This window comes from Amphibalanus amphitrite, unplaced genomic scaffold (genome assembly GCF_019059575.1).
Source record: "Amphibalanus amphitrite isolate SeventyFive unplaced genomic scaffold, NRLGWU_Aamphi_draft 000893F_arrow, whole genome shotgun sequence".
Classification (NCBI taxonomy): Eukaryota; Metazoa; Arthropoda; class Thecostraca; order Balanomorpha; family Balanidae; genus Amphibalanus; species Amphibalanus amphitrite.
Genome location: NW_024882387.1, coordinates 165550 through 184615, shown reverse-complemented (window position 1 = coordinate 184615; position 19066 = coordinate 165550). Strand labels below are relative to the sequence as shown.

Genomic DNA, 19066 nt, shown 5'->3' with positions numbered 1-19066 from the left:
AACGATGATTCTGCGACCCGTTCATCTTGCTGTTGCCGTGCTCAGATCTAGGGCCAATAACGTACCTTTCACAAAGCACGGATCGATCTGCTATCCTATGAAACGTCCCGTCCAGGCGGCGCGCCTGCCGTGGTACGATTTTGCCCAGCTACCGTTTATCGTCGTTCAGCAAAACAGGCGTGACGGCACGCATTGCGAGGCTATGGTTAATATGGAGACAATCCTAAAAGCTAGGCACCTCATGGAAAGGCTAATGCCGTGTAAGTACAATCCGCGAAACACGCGGCCGTTCTATCGCTTCGTGGCCGAGCAGTGGGTGCCGTTCTCCAATGAAAATTTGCGCGAGCTTCAGAGTCGCCTTCCCGAACGTAACCGTCCCTGCCAGCCGCACGGTCTGCGCGTACTTAACGTAGATGAGGTCCACGCGCGGGTCGGTAAAGTGTTACATTTTAATCAGTTTGTTAACTGGCTAGAGTCGGGCTTTCCCATGGCGGACATACTCCGCACCAGCTACTCACTTGAGCACGGGGGTGAGGGCGCGGACACGAGCGAGGCTTGCTTGAAAAATCTTTGGGATGAAATTCGTAATGCTGTCAGGGAGTCACGGGACGACGAGTCGGGTGACGATGACGATGTTAACGTAACGATGCGACACGTAGTTCAGTGCGCGGTCGAACGTCGCTGGTTGTTAGCGCCGTCCGTCGAAGACGAGGCGGCAGGCACTGTTCCTCGCGGTTCCACGCTATTGCTGATGTGCTGCGAGGAACTCGAAATTCTAAGTCGTGAATTTGGTAATGACGAGGGCGGAGCCAGCGGCGTGGCGGTAGGCGGCGTTGCCGCACCCGAAAGTGAACGGCCGGAGGATATCCGTCAGCGCGGCCTGGCACAAACCGCCTTGTACCGCATTAGCATGCCTCCGGCCGACCGCGAACATCCGTTGCCGGAGTGGACGCCCGGCTATTTTCAACTATGTTTTCCAGACGTCTTTTTAACTGGTGATGCCGACCCGTTCCAGGAGCGACCCGTTCTAATTCGTCAACCGATAACAACTTGGCGCCAGACGTATTTACACTGGCTAGCTCAGCAGCCAGAATCCGAGGGCAATATTGAATTTCAATTTGTGATTAGCAACCAAAAGAGTAGGGACTGTTCAAATCGGGATGCTACCGTCGCTCTAAATCTTACCGATTTCCCCGATGGTCTCCCCACAAAACAACAGCTGGTAGACGATCCCCAATTGTGCCGCACACTGGCTCGTTCTCTGCTCTGTTTTCAAACAAAATTGGAGGATTCTGATGCGTTTTGGCGTGCACACAAGCACGAAATGCTAGGCGCTATTCGCGATCTTGAAAACCCGCCGTCATGGCGGGCGGGCGACATTCCTCTGATAGTTCATTTGTGGCAAACTAGGGCCGTCCCATATAATCATCATCCCGCTATTCATCGTCTGTCTGACGGCGCAGCCGCCAGCGAAACGCTTAGCGACGAGCAGTATCTTCACGCGCGATTTGCTAGCACCCTTAAGCACCCGGGCATCGTTTCGTGGGTTACAGCGTTTATTGGGGAAATGGACACCCTTGCGTTGGCGCGCGTGAGATATGCAGCCACTTATCATATGGTGCGTGCGGAGTGGGGCGCGAACGCGAATCCTCACATTCACCGTAATATAATAAGCGAATCTTTTTCCACTCACTTGCATCGTCTTCAGGTTCAACTCCAACTTGAGGCTGAAAGGATTGACCGCGCCGCGCGCAGCGACGACCCGACGCTGGCCCGGGACACGTCTCGCAGCGCGGTCGAGACGCAGGTGCGCGCGGCGTGGGAGTCTTGTCAGCAGTCATACATTAGGCGCATTGAGACCATGTACACAAATTGGAACGCGGGCTTTACTAAGGGTGGTCGGCGCACATTTGAATTTGGCTACGACAGGAAAACAACCGTTTGTCGCGCGCGAATGGCCGCCGAGCTCGACAGCGCCATGTCCACCGGCGACTTTGCTTATATTGACCAGCTGTATGTGAGCGTAATTAACGGCACACTTCGCCACACGGGCCACAGCGGTAGGGGTACGGCACCGTCGCTGAAAGACGGATGCGCAGTTAAAGGTCTGGTAGTCGACAAGGCAGCCACCAAGGAAGCACGTAGAGTAAATCCTAACGCGGCACCGGTCAAGAAAGAGGTTGTTCGGTGCAAACGGCGTATGCCTCGTCTGCTCCGGACTGAATCGGCCGTTGTGTCAGACTCGCACGATAGCCGTATTAAACAGTGTGAAACAGCGTGCAACGACGTGTGGATGGGAGGTCATGACCCATTCGCCGTCTTGCACATTTTAAATAACGTAGACGATAAGGCGGTCGTGCCGGCGTGGCTGGCGCAGCCGCCGTCTGTCGTTTGGGAAAGCGTGACAACAGACGATGGTGTAGCTTTTTCGTTCACAATGCAGTTGGAAATTGGGTCAGGCGATGCCAGCGTAGAGTACGCGCTAAAGTACGGCTTTAAGCCAGTTGCTCCCGTGCGAACTCCGGCCGATGTTCTTCTTACGGCTCTGGAGACGCGCGGCGCCGCCGCGAATATCGACGCTGGCGTTGTTATGCGAATGTATAATGCAGTTTCGGCGGCTAGGTGTCAGTCAATCTTTCAGGCAATGCATAAAAATTGGCAGTTGCCACTACTGTACAGGAATGTTCGCGCGCGCGGTTTCGGCTTTAGTGGTACTCGCCTTCTGCGCCCAATTTCTGCCGAAGAGGCCGGAGAGTATGTATTTGCTAGCCGATTGGAACAGTTCAACGCGCGGCTTAATGATAATGTGCACCATCGCGGCATATCCGCCGACGAGCTTCAGCGTGTCATGTCGGTCCGTCAATTTTTCGATACTTTTGCAGTCTCTGATAAAATGGTAGGTGACCAAAAGGTAACGTCCATTGGCCGTCGGCGTCGCCAGGTTTGCGGGTCACGTGTGTGCGTCCGTCTGACGCCACACTACGGTAAAAGTAGCGCTAATCCGTCTAGGCAGGGCTTCTGGAAATACGCCCGCGATATTGTTCTATGGTGTGAGCCCTGCCTGCGCGCCGAGGACCTGATGCCGTCTCAGCAGGCTTCACCGGCTGAGGTGTGCATCCATTGGATCTGTAGGTACCACCGTCTGCTGTCAGCAGGCTTAAGGCCGCCGTCCACTGCGACGGAATTCCGTCCGGAGTCCGTCCGGAATGTCGCCGCATCCGGTCCGGATGCGGTCCGGATGCGGTCCGGATGCGGAGAGCTAATAAATGTTTCCTATCACTTATTACCAAATAAAATATTGCAAGTAACCAGCAGCGAATACTCTTGCCATTCTAAGGAAATAATTTTTACTTACTTCATGATGATCGAGTTCCAATTCTTCGTACAATTCACAATGTTTGCCTCCGATACGGCCCCAAACCACGTCGGTTCCGGACGTTCCGGATGCGTTTTCCGCAGAAAAGTTCAACGCGTCGGACATCACTCTTCCGTCTCCGTAGCAACCGCATCCGAAACGCATGCGGAGAGCTGACGGAAAATCAACAGCTGATTGCCGTTCGGATGCGGTCCGGACGGAGCGCACACGATTTCCGTACGGACCGGATGCGCCCATAGGGTTCTGTGTTAAATTCCGTACGGACCGCACGCGTTCCGCACAGTGGACGGCGGCCCTTAGACATTCCAGCTTTTGTGCGGCGGTATCACAATCATTTTCACCCGTCTGACGCCAACGACGATTCGAGTGCGTCCGAGTCGTCGGATAGCGACGACCCGGATCCCGAAGATCAAGTTATTTTAGAACAAAATGAACCGGTAGAGCCGGAGACGAATGCGACGCGTTTGCCCGATCGTTTTTATCAGACGGCTCTAGACGCAATGTTAGGTAATCGGGGGAATGATGGGTCGGCGGGTGCTGATGAGGAGAATAATTGCGTACCAGGGGTGGCCGCGGCCGGCATTGCCAATCCGGCTGGTTTTGATTTTCAGGCAGACTGGCTAGGAGACAGGCCAGTAAATCCCGACCTAGTGCGTCGAAATTATCGTAGGCTAGTCGCTAGCGGTACAGGAGACGTCGCACACGCGCCGCTGGCTGCTCTCTCAGGGCGTCAGCGCGTGCTGTCGGCGGTTTTAAAGCGCTATTTAACGCAACAGAGGGAATTTGCTTGCTCGCGTCGCCAGTGGGATTCATACGATAGGCAGGTCAAGCAGTGGCGTCTGGCGGGCTCATCGCGTCAGGTCCCACCCGTCAGACCGGATATTGCAGACTTGCGGCAAACGCCGCCGAAGGCACTGCGCGCGTTCCTGTTAGGAGATCCCGGTGCCGGCAAATCTTTCACGTTGCGTTCGGCCGTGCATCAGCTCAGCGAGATGTTAGGTGATGATTTTGCAAAGTGGACTGATGTAGTTAAATTGTCTGCGCCGACAGGATGTGCGTCTTTTCACATGGCGCACGGCGCCACTACCATTCATCGCTTATACGCCATCAGCGTGGGCCAAACAGGGGACGAGCCGCTGGCCGAGGATAGCCGTCGTTTTTCTCAGCTTTGTGAGAGTCTCAGTACTGAGTTAGGTTTGATAATTTTTGACGAGTTTTCCATGATTCAGCGTCGCATGATACGCTGGGTAATGCAGCGTCTTGGTCAGGCAGGTGTTAACATGGATCACATAGGCGTCCTGTTTGTCGGTGATCCAGCGCAAATTTTTCCGATCGGGGATGTTCCCATTTGGAGCTTGCGTCAGCGCTCGGACGACGGCAATGCGTGCTGTGAGGCGTCGATTTTAGGTATGGCAGCTTTCCGTGAACTATTCAGAATGCCGGCGCTTGACACTTTGCCAGGGTATGAAACGTGGCGAAACACGCTAGGCTTAAACCGCGCTGACCTTAGTGACCGCGTGCGTGCGGAAGTAGCTCGTTTTCGCGCCGCCGCGTACGACGGTGACTATGAAACTGTTTATTTAAATGAGGTGCGTCGTACTGTTGAAAATGACGTGGTAGCCGCAAAATTTACTAGGGAGATACTTCCGTCAATGCGTTATGGTAAGGCCACCCCGGAGAAAATTCAGTGGCTCAAGGAAAACTGTGCCACAACTGAGGACATGTCTGCCGATCCTGCGTGGAAATGTGCTATTACATTACATGGGTATCACTGGTTTAGTGAGTGGGCTGCAAATCGTTCAACAGTAGAGTCGGACAATGCTCGTGCTCTGGTTAATTTTGCCGCAGATAGAAACGCTCACGTCATGGCCGTAAATTCACAGCACATTCCAGCCAGTAAGGCTCACAAATTACAAAAATTATCGGCAAAAGAGTTTCGCGCGGTGCCTTCAGTTCTCTTTGCGTGTAGGGGTCTGCCGCTGATGCTGCTAGAAAATGTAGCACCCAGCTTCGGGCTATTTAACGGGTCTCAGGTAGAGTTTGTGGGACCCCTATATCTAGAAGATGATTTGCTCGTGACTATTAGCCGTCGCGACTTTGTTGAAAAAGTACGTGTTGAAGGAGTGACACTTGTGGAGCCCATCGACACGCCCCATTCAGATAGGGAAAACGTCTATCAGGTTCCGGTGGGAAGCGTCATCGTTAAAGTAAATGGCCAGGATGTAGAGGGTAACTGTCTCGATGAACTAGTGGACACCGCGGATCCTGTTAAGCTAGTTTTGCGTACGCCAAAGTGTGCGCCTCATTTGCCCGAGTTTATTGTTGTTCGCGTTCCTTCCTATAGTGCCAACGGCGGTCAAAACGTTCTAGGCATCGAAGATGCCGATGATCTTGTTCCCATTCGTGCAGTGAAACGCGGCCGCGCATCTCGCAAAAAGGGTAGCGCTGTTGCCGAAGATAACTGTTCTGAATTTCGCGTAGGTTTTCCGCTGGAGGGGGGCAGCGCGTTTACCGGCTTTAAAGGTCAGGGCGCCACTTTGTCTCGGGTGGAAGTTAAAGTAAAGGAATGGGTGGGCAATCCGGGCTTTTGGACTGTCGTAGTTTCGCGCGTTAAACATCCAAAGCACATGTACATTCCTGAGACAGAATGGCCCACTGCGCAGGAAATTAATGTTCAGCGCCTTAACGATGACGTCATTGAAGCAGAAATTTTTGAGCGCCAAATGCGCATTAATGCCGCCAAAACGTGGCGTCTTTACGTAGAGATAGAGGGCGGGGCTGAATGGTCACGGGAGGAAAATATCATTGCAGATTTCGTACACAGGGCGTGGAGACAGCATCATGTTCAGGACGTAGGTGAAATTGTTTTGCAATGTCTCGCTACTTCCGGCAGACATGTAGAAATGGTGGAAGTGGTAGCGGTTATAAACAAAATGCTAGCTACAGAAGAAAGCCTGATACTCGCCAGGCCCATCTATTTGACTCAGTCTAAACACAGACAGCTAGAGATGAGTGTCCCCAAGCGTAAGCGGTCTTCAACCGGGGCTAAAAGGCCAGCGTCCACTTCAGTTAGTCGCGGAAGACCCGCCAAGCGGGGTCGCAAAACTGGTGGGCCTGCAGAGTAATTATATCTCTTCATCGGGTAGAATATGACCGACACTTGGTCACGTGCGTGTGAATGGGCTCAATGGGCTCCACAAGCTGGTAAATTTACGTGTTGGGTAGCAGATGGTTAAAAAAAGATAGACCGTAGGTGTTGAATCTAGCGTCGGGGAGGTCCAGGCCACCCGGTAGCTCTTTCCCCCTCCCCCGTAGCCCTTTTTACCCTACGAATAGATCATAGTGTAGCCCAAAAACAAAGTTGCATGCATCACTTAAGTAACATTTGCAGACGTTTCGCTGTTGTGCCGATATCAGCTCCTGGTCCTTGATGCGCTAGTATGTGTCTTATTCTAAGGATTGATATATTTGTTTTGTTATGCTTGTTGTTTGTTTGTCATCTCCTAATTCTTCCTCGCAATCGGCTTACTGTTGTCGCTCCTCACTTGCATAATTTTGATTGTTGTAGGTATGTGTAATGTGTATTCTGGCATGATGTTCCTCAAACCAATTCGGACATGGCATGTTAAAAATTGCCTCCACTGTCACATCTACAACAGTTATTGTTATTGAGTATGCATAATGTATGTTATTATTCATGTATGCATAAATTTGCCGCGTTGAGTGTGGGTGTTGGGGGGGGGGGGGGGGGTTACAAACTGTTTAATATTTGTAGATGATTGGCTAGATCCGTCGTTTTTGAATTGCTAAGTGTATTGTGTAATCATCTGATTGTATATATGATTTCGTCATTTTATTCACATATTCTCACATATATATGTACATTCTTTCATATCGCGAAGCTGTTTACATGCTATGTTTACAATGCATTCATTTGTGTATGTGGTTTTGTTATGCTTGCTGTGTTTTTCATCTTTCGATTCTTCCTCGCATTCGGCCAACTGTCATTTCTACTGACATATCCTTTTGATTGTTGTTGATATGTATATTCGGGCATGATGTTCTTGAAACTATGTTGGACAACGCGTGTGATAAATTTGTTCCACATAAATTTGTTTCCAGTTGTATAGTTGCCACGCTGAGTGTGGGTGTTGCGGGGGAGGGGGTTGAAAATGTATAATATTTGGAGGTGATGTGCTAGCTCCATCGCCTTTGGATTGCTAAGTGTATTGTGTAATCATCTGCATGGAAATATGGTTTTATCATTTTGTTTACATACTATCACAGTTATATGTATATTCTTTCATATCGCGAATCTGTTCGCATGTAATGTTTACAATGCATTTATTTGTGTACATAGCTTTGTTGTGCTTGTGATGTCTTTGTCATCCCCCAATTCTTCCTCGCACTCGGCTCACTGTTATTGTTCCCGACCTACGATTTTATCATTTTGTTCACATACTATCACAGATACATGTATATTCTTTCGTATATATTCTTTCATATCGCGAAGCTGTTTACATGTAATGTTTACAATGCATTTATGTGTGGCCGTGGAAGGCCGTTGTGGCGTTATGTGAGCCGGTGGAAGCCTATGGCCACCGGCTTCCGCGACTGTGTTGACTCGCTTAACGCGCTGATTGCCTGCAACTTATTGTACTGATATGTAACTTATCACTGATAATGTCTATGTAAGAGAAGAAACGTCTGAAATGTTACCTAAATGATTAATACAACTTTGTGCCGATTAATCGGGTTCATTGTCAGTCTTATTCAAACAAAGCCACGACCCTTCGAGCTTATTAGTCGCACTCACTTAGAATTATAAACATTGTTTTTCGCTATCCGCCCTCCCTTTGCCTTATTCTGCACATTTATTTACGTTTGTCTAGTGCCGTCAATAACGCTCACGGTGTACACACAGCTGGTCAATATGCATCATAGTTAGGAACCTATTAGACAATTGCAACTAGGTAGGCATGCGTCGATTCCGGTTCGCTTAGGCAGGATGGTATTACAACAGCAAAATTAAGTAAGTAGGTGTCGAGTCTGGCAGGCTGCCCTGTCCCCGCTCATTATTCTCCGTCCCATAGCAGTCTTCAAGGCGTGAGCTTAGGGAACCTTGTCCAGGCGTGGGAGCTGCGTTAGCTCGTAACATAGCTGGTGATCCGGGCGAGACTTGGTTCGCCGAGTCCTTGCTGGTGGCGCCGACATAGGTAGGTGGTTAGTGGAGAGGTAACATAAGCTCTGCCTGGAGACTGCTATTCCCCACCCTGTAGCCTTAATTAACCAATGAGGGGTTTACTGAACCTTAGGTAGGCTAAAAACGAAACGACATGAAGCAATCTATTCCAATTCCAACACTCAGAGATTGCATTTGTGCTTGCATGTCATTTTCCATTAAAAACAAAAAAAAAAACAAAAAAAAAAAACTTTCCGTGCTTGCATGTCTTGCATGTGTGCTTGCATGCCACCTTAAATTCATTTTTTAAAATATATATGTGCTTGCGTGTACGATTGCATGTGTGCTTCCGGCAGGGCTACGGAGTCGGAGTCGGAGTCGACAGATCTGCCCTGAGTCGAGTCGGAGTCTGAGTCGATTTTTGAAACCGGATCTGGAGTCGGAGTTGGAGTCACCGAAAATCAATCGACTCCGCTGTCCTGGCAGTGCTGCGGAGTCGGAGTCGGGAGTTGGAGTCGGTCGGAGTCGACAGTTCTGCGCGGAGTCGGAGTCGGGGTTGGAGTTGGTTTTTGAGAGTCGGAGTCAGAGTCGCCGAAAATCCATCGACTCCGCAGCCCTGGTGCTTCGCAGGGCTGCGGAGTCGGAGTCGGAGTCGACAGATCTGCCCGGAGTCGAGTCGGAGTCGGAGTTGATTTTGGAAACCGGATCTGGAGTCGGAGTTGGAGTCACCGAAAATCAATCGACTCCGCTGTCCTGGCAGTGCTGCGGAGTCGGAGTCGGGAGTTGGAGTCGGTCGGAGTCGACAGTTCTGCGCGGAGTCGGAGTCGGGGTCGGAGTTGGTTTTTGAAAGTCGGAGTCGGAGTCAGAGTCGCCGAAAATCCATCGACTCCGCAGCCCTGAGTCACATGCCATTTTCCACAAAAAAAAACTTCCGTGCTTGCATGCCACCCTCAAAAAATAAAAAAAAACTTACGTGCTTGCATGTACTGCATGTGTGCTCGCATGGTCTATTTGAGAATGCATGTACCTCATTTCTTCCTTAGTTAATTTTGTTGGTTATGACAGGTTTTGGGACGTCAATATCTTGGACTTTGGGCAAAAATGTACACTTGAACCAGTTCCATTTCTTTTGAAAGCTAATCCTAATTACGTCAAGAAACGTACAATGACCAGCTGCATCAGACTGTTATCTCCGTTCGGCTTTTGATCCCCCAATATAAACGTGTCAGTAATATAGGGCTGTTAAGTGATGACGTCACGGTTCCAACAGCTGACTGCGCTAATGTTGTAGAGATAGGCCAAACGATTCATAACTAAAATGCAAGAATTTGGGGACGTTTACCGATGTTATGTCATGTTTCAATAATGGAAATGGTATTAAGTTGTCATTTTGGTCGACTTAAATGCATTTATATTCATTGATTTGCACAAAAAACATGATTTTTTTGCACGGCTGCTAAATTAAAAAAACTTGTGCGATTTTGGCGCAGGTAAGACATTGCGCCATTACGTTTATAACACGGGCACCAATGGGCAAATGTACTAGCTGTGAATAGGTAGTGAATTGGAGTGGGTTATTAATTAGATATACCTACTGTGTTTCTCAGACCTCAGGTCAGCTATCACAAGACGCACGCTTGTTTTAAGCTTTGAACATCGAGATGGTGAATTGCTGTGTCCCAGGCTGTACGAACCGGTCAGGGGACAAAAACAAATATGCGTTCTACAGGTTTCCCAGCAACAAACTGATCCGTCAACGCTACATTCGTGCGATAAGGTTAGTAAGAATTTTGAGAATCAGCATATTTTACATGTCAAGCTTTCATAAATCCCATCATAAATCTTTTCCATAAATCGTGCAAGGGAAATATGGCATCTTACCTTTTAATAAAAACATCAAATTATTGTTAACTATTTCTATAAAAGCTATAGAGTATATAATATCAGATAATGATAAATATTTATTTTTGGCATCATTACGGAATGATTCACAAGGTTAACTCAGAGCCTTGATCGTCAATCACTTGTGCATGGTGCGTAGGTACTCCATAAATAGCAGTAACAGTAGTCATAGCACAAATATATTTACCAAGTCTGTTGTATGTTTTGGATATGAACATTGAAACATTTACATTTTGTAACATTCAAATTGAAAATTATTAATAAACTGGCAAGCTTCATTTCAGAAACAATCGCATGAACCTGTTTTTGTGGATATTTTCTACTTGAAGGGCTTGTAACTTGCGTCATCCTAATCATGCATGCCTAATCTAAATCATCATGTAATCCCTTTTTTCTGTTGCAGGAGGGAGAACTTCACCCCTACCGAACACACAAGGATCTGTTCGTGGCACTTCCCTAATGGCAAAAAAGCAGGTCCAGTGAGGTTTCCATGGAATGAAGGGAAGCGGATCAACTTGCCTGATGATACCAGACCCCATCACTCTTCTCCTGGAAACAGAAGACAAGATGCAGCTGTGGAAATGGAAGATGCTGTCCTTGGACCACCTGTGCATAGTGAGGCCATGTTGTCTGCCGAGAACGAGCTTCTCAAACAGCATATCAAACGACTTGAAACTGCAGCAGCTTATCAGCAGCAGAGGTTCTGCTACAACCAGATTAGCCATAGCGAACAGCTAGTAACTTACTATACTAGTTTGAGCAGAGCAATGTTTGAAACTCTAGTCACATATGTGAGCATGTGTGATTTTACATACCACACCTTCAAGGTCACAACGATGACATTAGAGGACCAAATTCTCCTGGTGTTGATGAAACTGCGACACAACTTTGGGCACACAGATCTAAGCGTGAGATTTAACAAGAGTGTAGCCACCGTTACAAATGTCTTCAGGACATTTGTGTCCATCTTCGCTGAGGCTCTGTTCAAGCCTATTTTTGGGAAGGGTATGCCTAGTAGAGAAAAGAATTCTCAATCTATGCCAGCATCGTTCAGGAAGTTCAGGCACTGCAGGACGACACTTGATTGCACAGAAATTAGGATTCAGCGACCTGATAGCTGTGAGGGCCGCTCAAGCACCTACAGTGCTTACAAAGCTGCCAACACCTTCAAGGTCATGGTTGGGGTGGCACCCAATGGCACTGTGAACTTTGTCAGTGACGTTTACGGCGGCAATGCCTCTGACAAGCACATCGTGGAGACTAGCGGCCTGTTGGAGCAGCTAACCACAGGCGACCTCATCCTGGCTGACAAAGGTTTTCCTATCAAGGACATTGTACCTGATGGCGTCACCGTCAACACACCTGCGTATCTATTTCAGCCTCAGTTCACCAAGCAAGAGGTGATGCACAACAGGGAAGTTGCCGAAGCCCGCGTGCACGTTGAGCGCGCGATTCAGCGGCTGAAGTATTACACCATTTTAGATGGCATACCCCACCAGTATAGGAATATGATAGACAATATAGTTCGTGTCTGTGCCTTCCTCACCACCGCCCAGAGCCCTATCATAAGCCACGAGAAACTTAGCAACATGTCCTCTTAAGCCGGGTAGCAAACTGCGCGTTATTAGTGGTATCACCCTGTTAGATGCAACGTTTGCGTAGTTATCAATTGAAGTAAGTCAATAGCATTGTCTGTGTTTTTCTCACCAACGCCCGGAGTACTATCGCGGGAAACTGTGCATTTTGTCCTAAACTGGTTTGCGAACTGTTTGATATGTCTTCACTGTCTGATGAAACACTTCTTGAGTTATAGCTGTCATGGAAGTATGATAATCTGGAAATTGTTTCAGCTGTGCGCTGTGGTACGCGACATTTACTTGTCAATAAAACTGTCCACAAACATGTATGTTTATTATTTGCATTATTTACACACAGTTTGACGTTTGAAAGTGAAACACGACAACCAGCCTGGCGCGCACCTGTACAGTGACACACATTTACTTACGCACCTGTACATTACACACAGTTTGACGTTTGAAAGTGAAACACGACAACCAGCCTGGCGCGCACCTGTACACATTACATCACAGTGGCAAATCTCATATCGCCCAGCAGGCATGAGCCCTGCGGGTTAAGCGGACCCGATGATGCTCGGCACCATGTGGACCCTATAGAACTGTTTTAGGAGTTCTAGGTTTACAGTCCATGAATCGCTTCTGGCGATGGTAACGATGTGTAAGTCACGAGTCGTCCAGACAACAAAGTCACACTTGGTGAAGCCACTTAACCACATCTGGCCCTGTACCTGGTGGAAGTAATCGTGATCTTCTTTAAGATTCAGGTTTTCGTCCAAGAAAAACTTTCCATCTGCTTGCACGGCTTCCTGGATCGTTCGACACCTGTGTGTCCACGGACACTTCACCTCTAGGAGTGTATCCCCCACTACACCATCTGGAGAGGCCCCAAGCATACCATCTTCAGAGAGAAAAATCCCATTCTCTTCCACCTTTTTTCCAGTGCGATTTTCATACGCTCGCTTTGCAGCTGCTTCGTGGGTTCGTCCCCATTTTACAGCTGCACTGCCGGATGGGTCATAGCCACCAAGGAGCCTTTTGAATAGTGACTTTGGGTATCTTCCTCTGGCAATTGCCTTCAAGACGAGGCCGAAGTTGCTCGATGTCAGCCTTCCCTTTCTAGCAACAAACCACTTGGGGTTTTTGACCTGACCACTGGTCACCCTCTGCACCTCTGCAATCTCTTCCTTTGAAAGAGACAGCATTGCTAAAAGGAAGTGGGACTTGTCAGCTGATGCATGAAACTCAGCACTAGTTAGGATGCTGTCGATGTTTGGTACCTTCTCTTCTGGGGAAGGCTGAGACTCTGGAGCCAACAGCCATGCCAGCCCACATGGCTGCTCCCTCACCTGGTCATACAGCCATGCCAGTTGGTCCTCTTTGACAGAGCTCACCAGCAAAGAACTGTCTTCCTGGGGGAACATCTCCTTTGCTTTCAACATTGTCGCGTTGCTGGATCCTCGGTTCCATTGACACTGCCGATCAGTCTGCGACCAGTTCTTCTGTGCATACAGAAGGATGGCAGCCATGTGGGAGCACCGATGCTGACCATTTGGGCATGTGCAGCTTCCATCCACTGGCTTCTTGTTCTCGACAGTGACCTGAAACACAGAATAACAACAATTTACACCTTTGCAGCAGGTAATCAGCAAGCCTTATTCAGATTTTTATTAAATACCTGCATGATATTTTTCTAACACATTAGTTCAAACCATATTCAATTAATATCAAAGTGGACGTTTCACTCAAGTGAAATGTTTATCATGAAAATAAGTTCACAAAATGAGCACAATTGATTGCAGCTGTTTATATTCATAGAACCTTCCAAATATGCATTATAATCATAGTTGATATTACAAAACATAAATGTTTTGGACAATGACTTGATGTTAGATTTTAGCAAAAAGGGATTGCTTTTTAAAAGTATATGCTGTATATCTGGGGATGCTTTAATAAAAGTAAACAAAAATAACTGAAATTTGAAAGCAAATTTCTTTGAGTGATCTTGAATGAAGTGAGACTGAAGATTAGATACATCGCCTAAACCAAATTGCCATTTCCATTTCAACTTATAAACCCTCCTATCCATTTAATTCCACTAAATGTCCATGGTTGCACAGGATGCCACACAAGTCTGCCGCACACTTGCTACGTAGATCAATTGATCTATCATTTTACTATACACTTAAATTTAAAACCAAGCTAACATCAACTACACTCCGGGCTGGAGGAGGTCAGGTCCTCCACAAACAATACCAAGTGGCCTCGGTACTGGTAGGGCAGACATAGCACGAGCTGCCATGTGAGATATCATAGGTTGAAGGTGGTAGGTTCAAGGTTGTAGGTTGTAGGAAGTAGATTGTAGGTCAGGTTACGTATCTTTGGTTAGGTGTTTTGATTTGGTTAGCAAAATGCATTCTGGGGCATATGGCAGCTCGTGCTACGTCTGCTACCGTGGCATCTCATTTTTCCTATTCAGCTTTTGCTAAGGTAAAATAATGCAAGATGCCTGTCACATGGGGATAATATAAAGAACTATGGAGTACCTATGTAGACTCGAATGAAAATATATAATGAAATGTTTCTTTTATTTGGTCATGTTCACTCAATACTTTTGCCACATTCACCTCATTCTCAATTGCAATTGCAATTTTGTTCCCACATTCATGCCACGATTTCATGAAGGCAGATTTCATAAAGTACTTGAAATGCCTATCACAAGCATGAAGAAATACTCACTTGAACATCATAGGTCCTTTTCTTCATGCTGGCCTCAACAGAAGCCACAATGTATTTGCCATCCTGCAGGGCAATGGATCGGATTTTGCCACCATCCAATGCTCTTTCACCCTTCTCAATCACACTGGACATAGTTTGAAAAAAATCACCTATGGCTGCAACACTAACGAAGGCCATGATAGCTCACACCATGCCCAAACACGTCAAACACAGCCTGCAGCCCAGAAACGTGCAAATGTCCGTAACGTACTATTGTTTTCACGTGGTTTTCACCAAATGTCACATATGCGCCACAAATGCTAACACCATTGTGAATTTAGTAGCCTCACATTTCTTTGGGCTTTTTCAGCCAAATTTCGATGAAACTTGAAGCAAATCAATTTCAGAAATGTTATTCATCCATCTAAGTTTCCAAAGAAATTCCAAATCAGGGTCGGACAATTTTTGAATCGCCACAATACACCTTTCTAGATAATCCCCTATCTCTACAGCATTAGCGCAGTCAGCTGTTGGAACCGTGACGTCACACTTAACAGCCCTATAAGTTTATCTTAACCAGTTCCACGAACGTATTATGCAAACTAAGTGTAATTACGTCAAGGAAGGTACAAAAGCGAGTTGCATCATCAGATTCCTAGCTCCGTTTGGGTTCTGATCCCCGATATAACCGTTTTTAGTGGCTGCAATGTCTAAATCTGAAACTCAAAGAAGCGTTCTAATGACCTATCTCATTGGCATCCATTCAGCAAACTTTTCGCCAAATTTGAAGTAGTTCCACAACTATTTGTCACTATCTAATTGAGTAATATTCTTTTAAAAGTTTTTCTTGGGGTAAATGACGTCCAATTTTAAATTGAAGCTATAGACGCATTCATCAACTATTCGCAAAAAAGCAATGTATGTTACGTAAGGCTAGGTGGTGCTGACTCGTCCTGAGTAGCCGTCCCATTATAAGTTTTGATGTTAAACAATAAGGTAAACCATTCATGATGAATGGAGTGGCTTGTATTGCCACAGGCAAAATTTATGGGGGTGGACAGTGGGAATATCGGCTATTGCTGCCAATGCCATCGGCAGGGTCAATAATATTCACCTGCTACAGCAGATCTGTGTTTGCCGATATGCCACACTGTGGGATGCCTCCTCGTGGCGCCCCCGGAGAGATGGTTGCCTGACGTCGAATGAACTTCACAGAGTTCGCTGCATAATTACTTTTTTAGTTTCTATTTTGTCAGTTTGAAAAGTGGTTATAAGATCAATGCAGAACGTATCATACGATCATAAATGTACGACTTGTATTGCGCTTTATAATGAGACTTCTTGACGCTTGATAATTGTTGATACCCAGCACGTTTCTAGCAGCTAACTGTTGTTAAAAATAACTTTCGCACGCAACCATCTCACTAAACGTATCCCGCTATCTCAAGCTATTCTTAGTGTTTGTTGTATTCGTTACTACACGAAAATAGCATACAGGATATACCTATCCAAAATTATGGCACGTGCCAGGACAGACCGTTGCCGGGCAATACAATAAGACATTTTTATACGGCTACCACATGGTGTGGGTCAGATATGGGGCGATTGAAAAGCACGTGCCACGTGGAAACGTGTTTGATGGGGGAACCTCGTGGAAAATCCGAGGATGCGCTTTGATTGAGGGTGGCTGCTTAAACGGCAGAAATGAATGCATCATACTTGCCGAACGGCGCCATATTTGTCTTAATAGGTCAGTGTTTGCGTTTTGCGGACGGCGTGTGTTTTTTGCGGCGGCGTTTGCGTTTTTTTCGGTGTTTGCGTTTGGTGGCGGGCGGGCGTTTTTCCGTTTTTTTTTTTTTTTTTGGTGTTTGAGTTTCGCGGCGGGCGGCTGTTTTTGCGACGTTTTGCGTTTGGCGGCGGGCGGGCGTTTTTCTGCGGCGGTATTTGCGTTTTTTGCGTTGTTTGTGTTTGGCGGCGGGCGGCGGTTTGCGGCGGGCGGCCGTTTTTTGCGGCGGTTTGAGGCGGGCGGCGTTTTGCGGTTTGCGGCGTTAAGCGATTGCCGGCGGGCGGCCGTTTTTTGCGGCGTTTTGCGGTTGGCGGCGGGCGGCCGTTTTTTGCAGCGTTTTGCGGTTGCCGGCGGGCGGCCGTTTTTTGCGGCGTTTTGCGGTTAGCGGCGGACGGCCGTTTTTTGCGGCGTTTTGCGGTTAGCGGCGGGCGGCCGTTTTTTGCGGCGTTTTGCGGTTGGCAGCGGGCGTTTTTTTGCGGCGGCGGTGTTTGCGTTTTTTGCGGTGTTCGCGTTTTGCGGCGGACGGGCGTTTTTTTGGCGTGCGATGCGGGCGGTTTGATTTTTTGCGGCGTTTTTTGAGTTTTTTTTTCTGCGGTTTTCGGCGGGCGGGCGATTTTTTTTTTTTTGCGGCATTTGCGTTGGCGTTTTGGGCGTGCGTTTTGCGCGTTTTGCGGTGTTTGCGTTTTGCGGCGGGCGGGCGGTTTTTCACAATTAAAGTCCCAACCTTCGGATCCGCAGTGCTGTTCGATAAGCGCTGCCCGGGCCTATCCGAAGGTTGGGACTTTTCAATTAAGAACAATCACTATTCTTTAGAATTGTGATTTTCTATTGAAAATCCCAACCTGAGCTACCTCTCTAGGGGGGTGTTTAGCGTTTCTGCCGCGATTTGGGACATTTTGACTCCCGCAAAAACGGCACGGTAGAATTTCTTGCCATTTTCAGCGTTTGGTCCCCTATGGGGGAGCTACCGGCTGGCATCGGTCGCTTGAAATATAATTAACCTGTTTTGGGGTAATCGGCACGTGCATTTTCCCATAAGGTTAACATGGGGAAAAATTTAAAATGCGATTTGCGCAAAAACTCCACGTTAGAAATGGATTTTTTTTTTAGGATGGGTTCTCGGGTCGGGACTCCACCTGCCGGTGGATGCCGTTTAAAATATAATTATACTTCCTTGGGGTAATCGGGACGGATAGTTACCCCATGTTGAGCCTATGGCGAATTCGAAAAATTATTTTCAAATCGATTTTGCCAAAAATTTCCACGTTAGATTTTGAAAATGTTCCAATATGTTGTGCCCCGGGGTGTCGGCTACCACGTGGTATGGGTCAGATATGGGGCGATTGAAAAGCACGTGCCACGTGCAAACGTGTTTGATGGGGTAACCTCCGGGAAAATCCGACATTGACCAACTGGGGGTCCTATGGCGTGGAAACGACTTCATCTAGCGACACCAAATCAGTGCAGCCGGTGAGCAGATGAGTCCAGCTTGTAGCACTGGTGGTCATGTGGCGCACGTGCTATTGCACGTGCCGTGGCACGGGGTCAATTTTTATTCTTAAATACACTCGCATTGTGAAATGCAAGGAATGGGGGAAATAGCCGTCAGGCCGTCAGTTTTTATGATAGAGTCGATCTGAAAACGGGTATAGACAGAGAATGAACGGTGCTAGAAAACTGCTATCTCGGATTTTTTGTAAAATGAAAAATTTAAAATTCTAGGGAAATTATATATTAGAAAGGTGAAATTTCCCTAAATTTTCCCGTTTTTCAAGTTTAGCCGTCCACTCTTCAGAGACGGTGACACCGGCCGGGGTCATCTTTTACATGCCGATGGCCACTTATATTGGTCATGACGTGGCGTGAGCCGTTAAGCTGTCAAAGGTCTGGCACGTGCCACGTGGCCACGTGTTTGAGCCGAGTACCTCCAACATAATGGTGTTTTGTCCAACTGGTGGCCGTATAACGTGGAAACAGAACCAGCCAAGAACACTAAATTGGGTCAGTCGGTGAGGGGACAGGTCCTGCTTTCATCACCAGTGGTCACGTGGCACACGTGTTCAGCTGGGCTCCTCCTTTGCGGAGATATTTTATCGTGAAATATTCAAACGTCCATAACTTTCTCAAATATGGTCCGATTGGGTTCAAATTTGGTGGATGGATGAATTGTTAAGCGACATGAACGAATGCGCCATGTTTGTTGCAGTGCGCCACGTTTGTCTCAAAGCGCCATTTTTGCCGCAAAGCGCAGAATGTGCGTAACTTTGTCGAACATTGGACGATTAGGATGCGCTGTAATTAAGGGATGGCTGCTTAAACGGCAGATATGAATGCACCACATTTGCCGCAGGGCGCCATATTTGTCTTAATGCGTCAGTGTTTGCGTTTTGCCTACGGCGGGCGCTTTTTTTGCGGCGGTGTTTGCGTTTCTTCGGTGTTTGCGTTTGACGGCGGGCGGCCGTTTTTGCGTTTTTGGCGGTGTTTGCGTTTGGCGGCGGGCGGCCGTTCTTTGCGGCGTTTTGCGGTTG

At 47.6% G+C, this 19066-nt stretch overlaps 1 protein-coding gene across 3 annotated transcripts; it reads right to left on the bottom strand.

Annotated features, from left to right (window-relative positions):
* Positions 1-12354: 12354 nt before the first annotated feature.
* Positions 12355-15262, bottom strand: LOC122367735. 3 transcript variants are annotated; one of them, XR_006254111.1, is made up of 3 exons: positions 14774-15262; positions 12541-13635; positions 12355-12457 (listed from the first exon to the last, which is right to left on the bottom strand). XR_006254111.1 is itself a non-coding variant. In XM_043341091.1 (2 exons), exons 1-2 carry the CDS (start codon positions 14948-14950, stop codon positions 12592-12594), a joined length of 1221 nt encoding a protein of 406 aa, XP_043197026.1. In that variant the 5' UTR covers positions 14951-15261; the 3' UTR covers positions 12355-12591. The 3 variants fall into 3 exon arrangements, 2 of the variants coding, with proteins under 2 accessions (XP_043197026.1, XP_043197027.1); XM_043341091.1 differs by having other exon boundaries at positions 12355-13635; positions 14774-15261; XM_043341092.1 differs by lacking the exon at positions 14774-15262 and adding an exon at positions 14662-14754 and having other exon boundaries at positions 12355-13635.
* Between the last annotated feature and the right edge of the window lie 3804 nt (positions 15263-19066).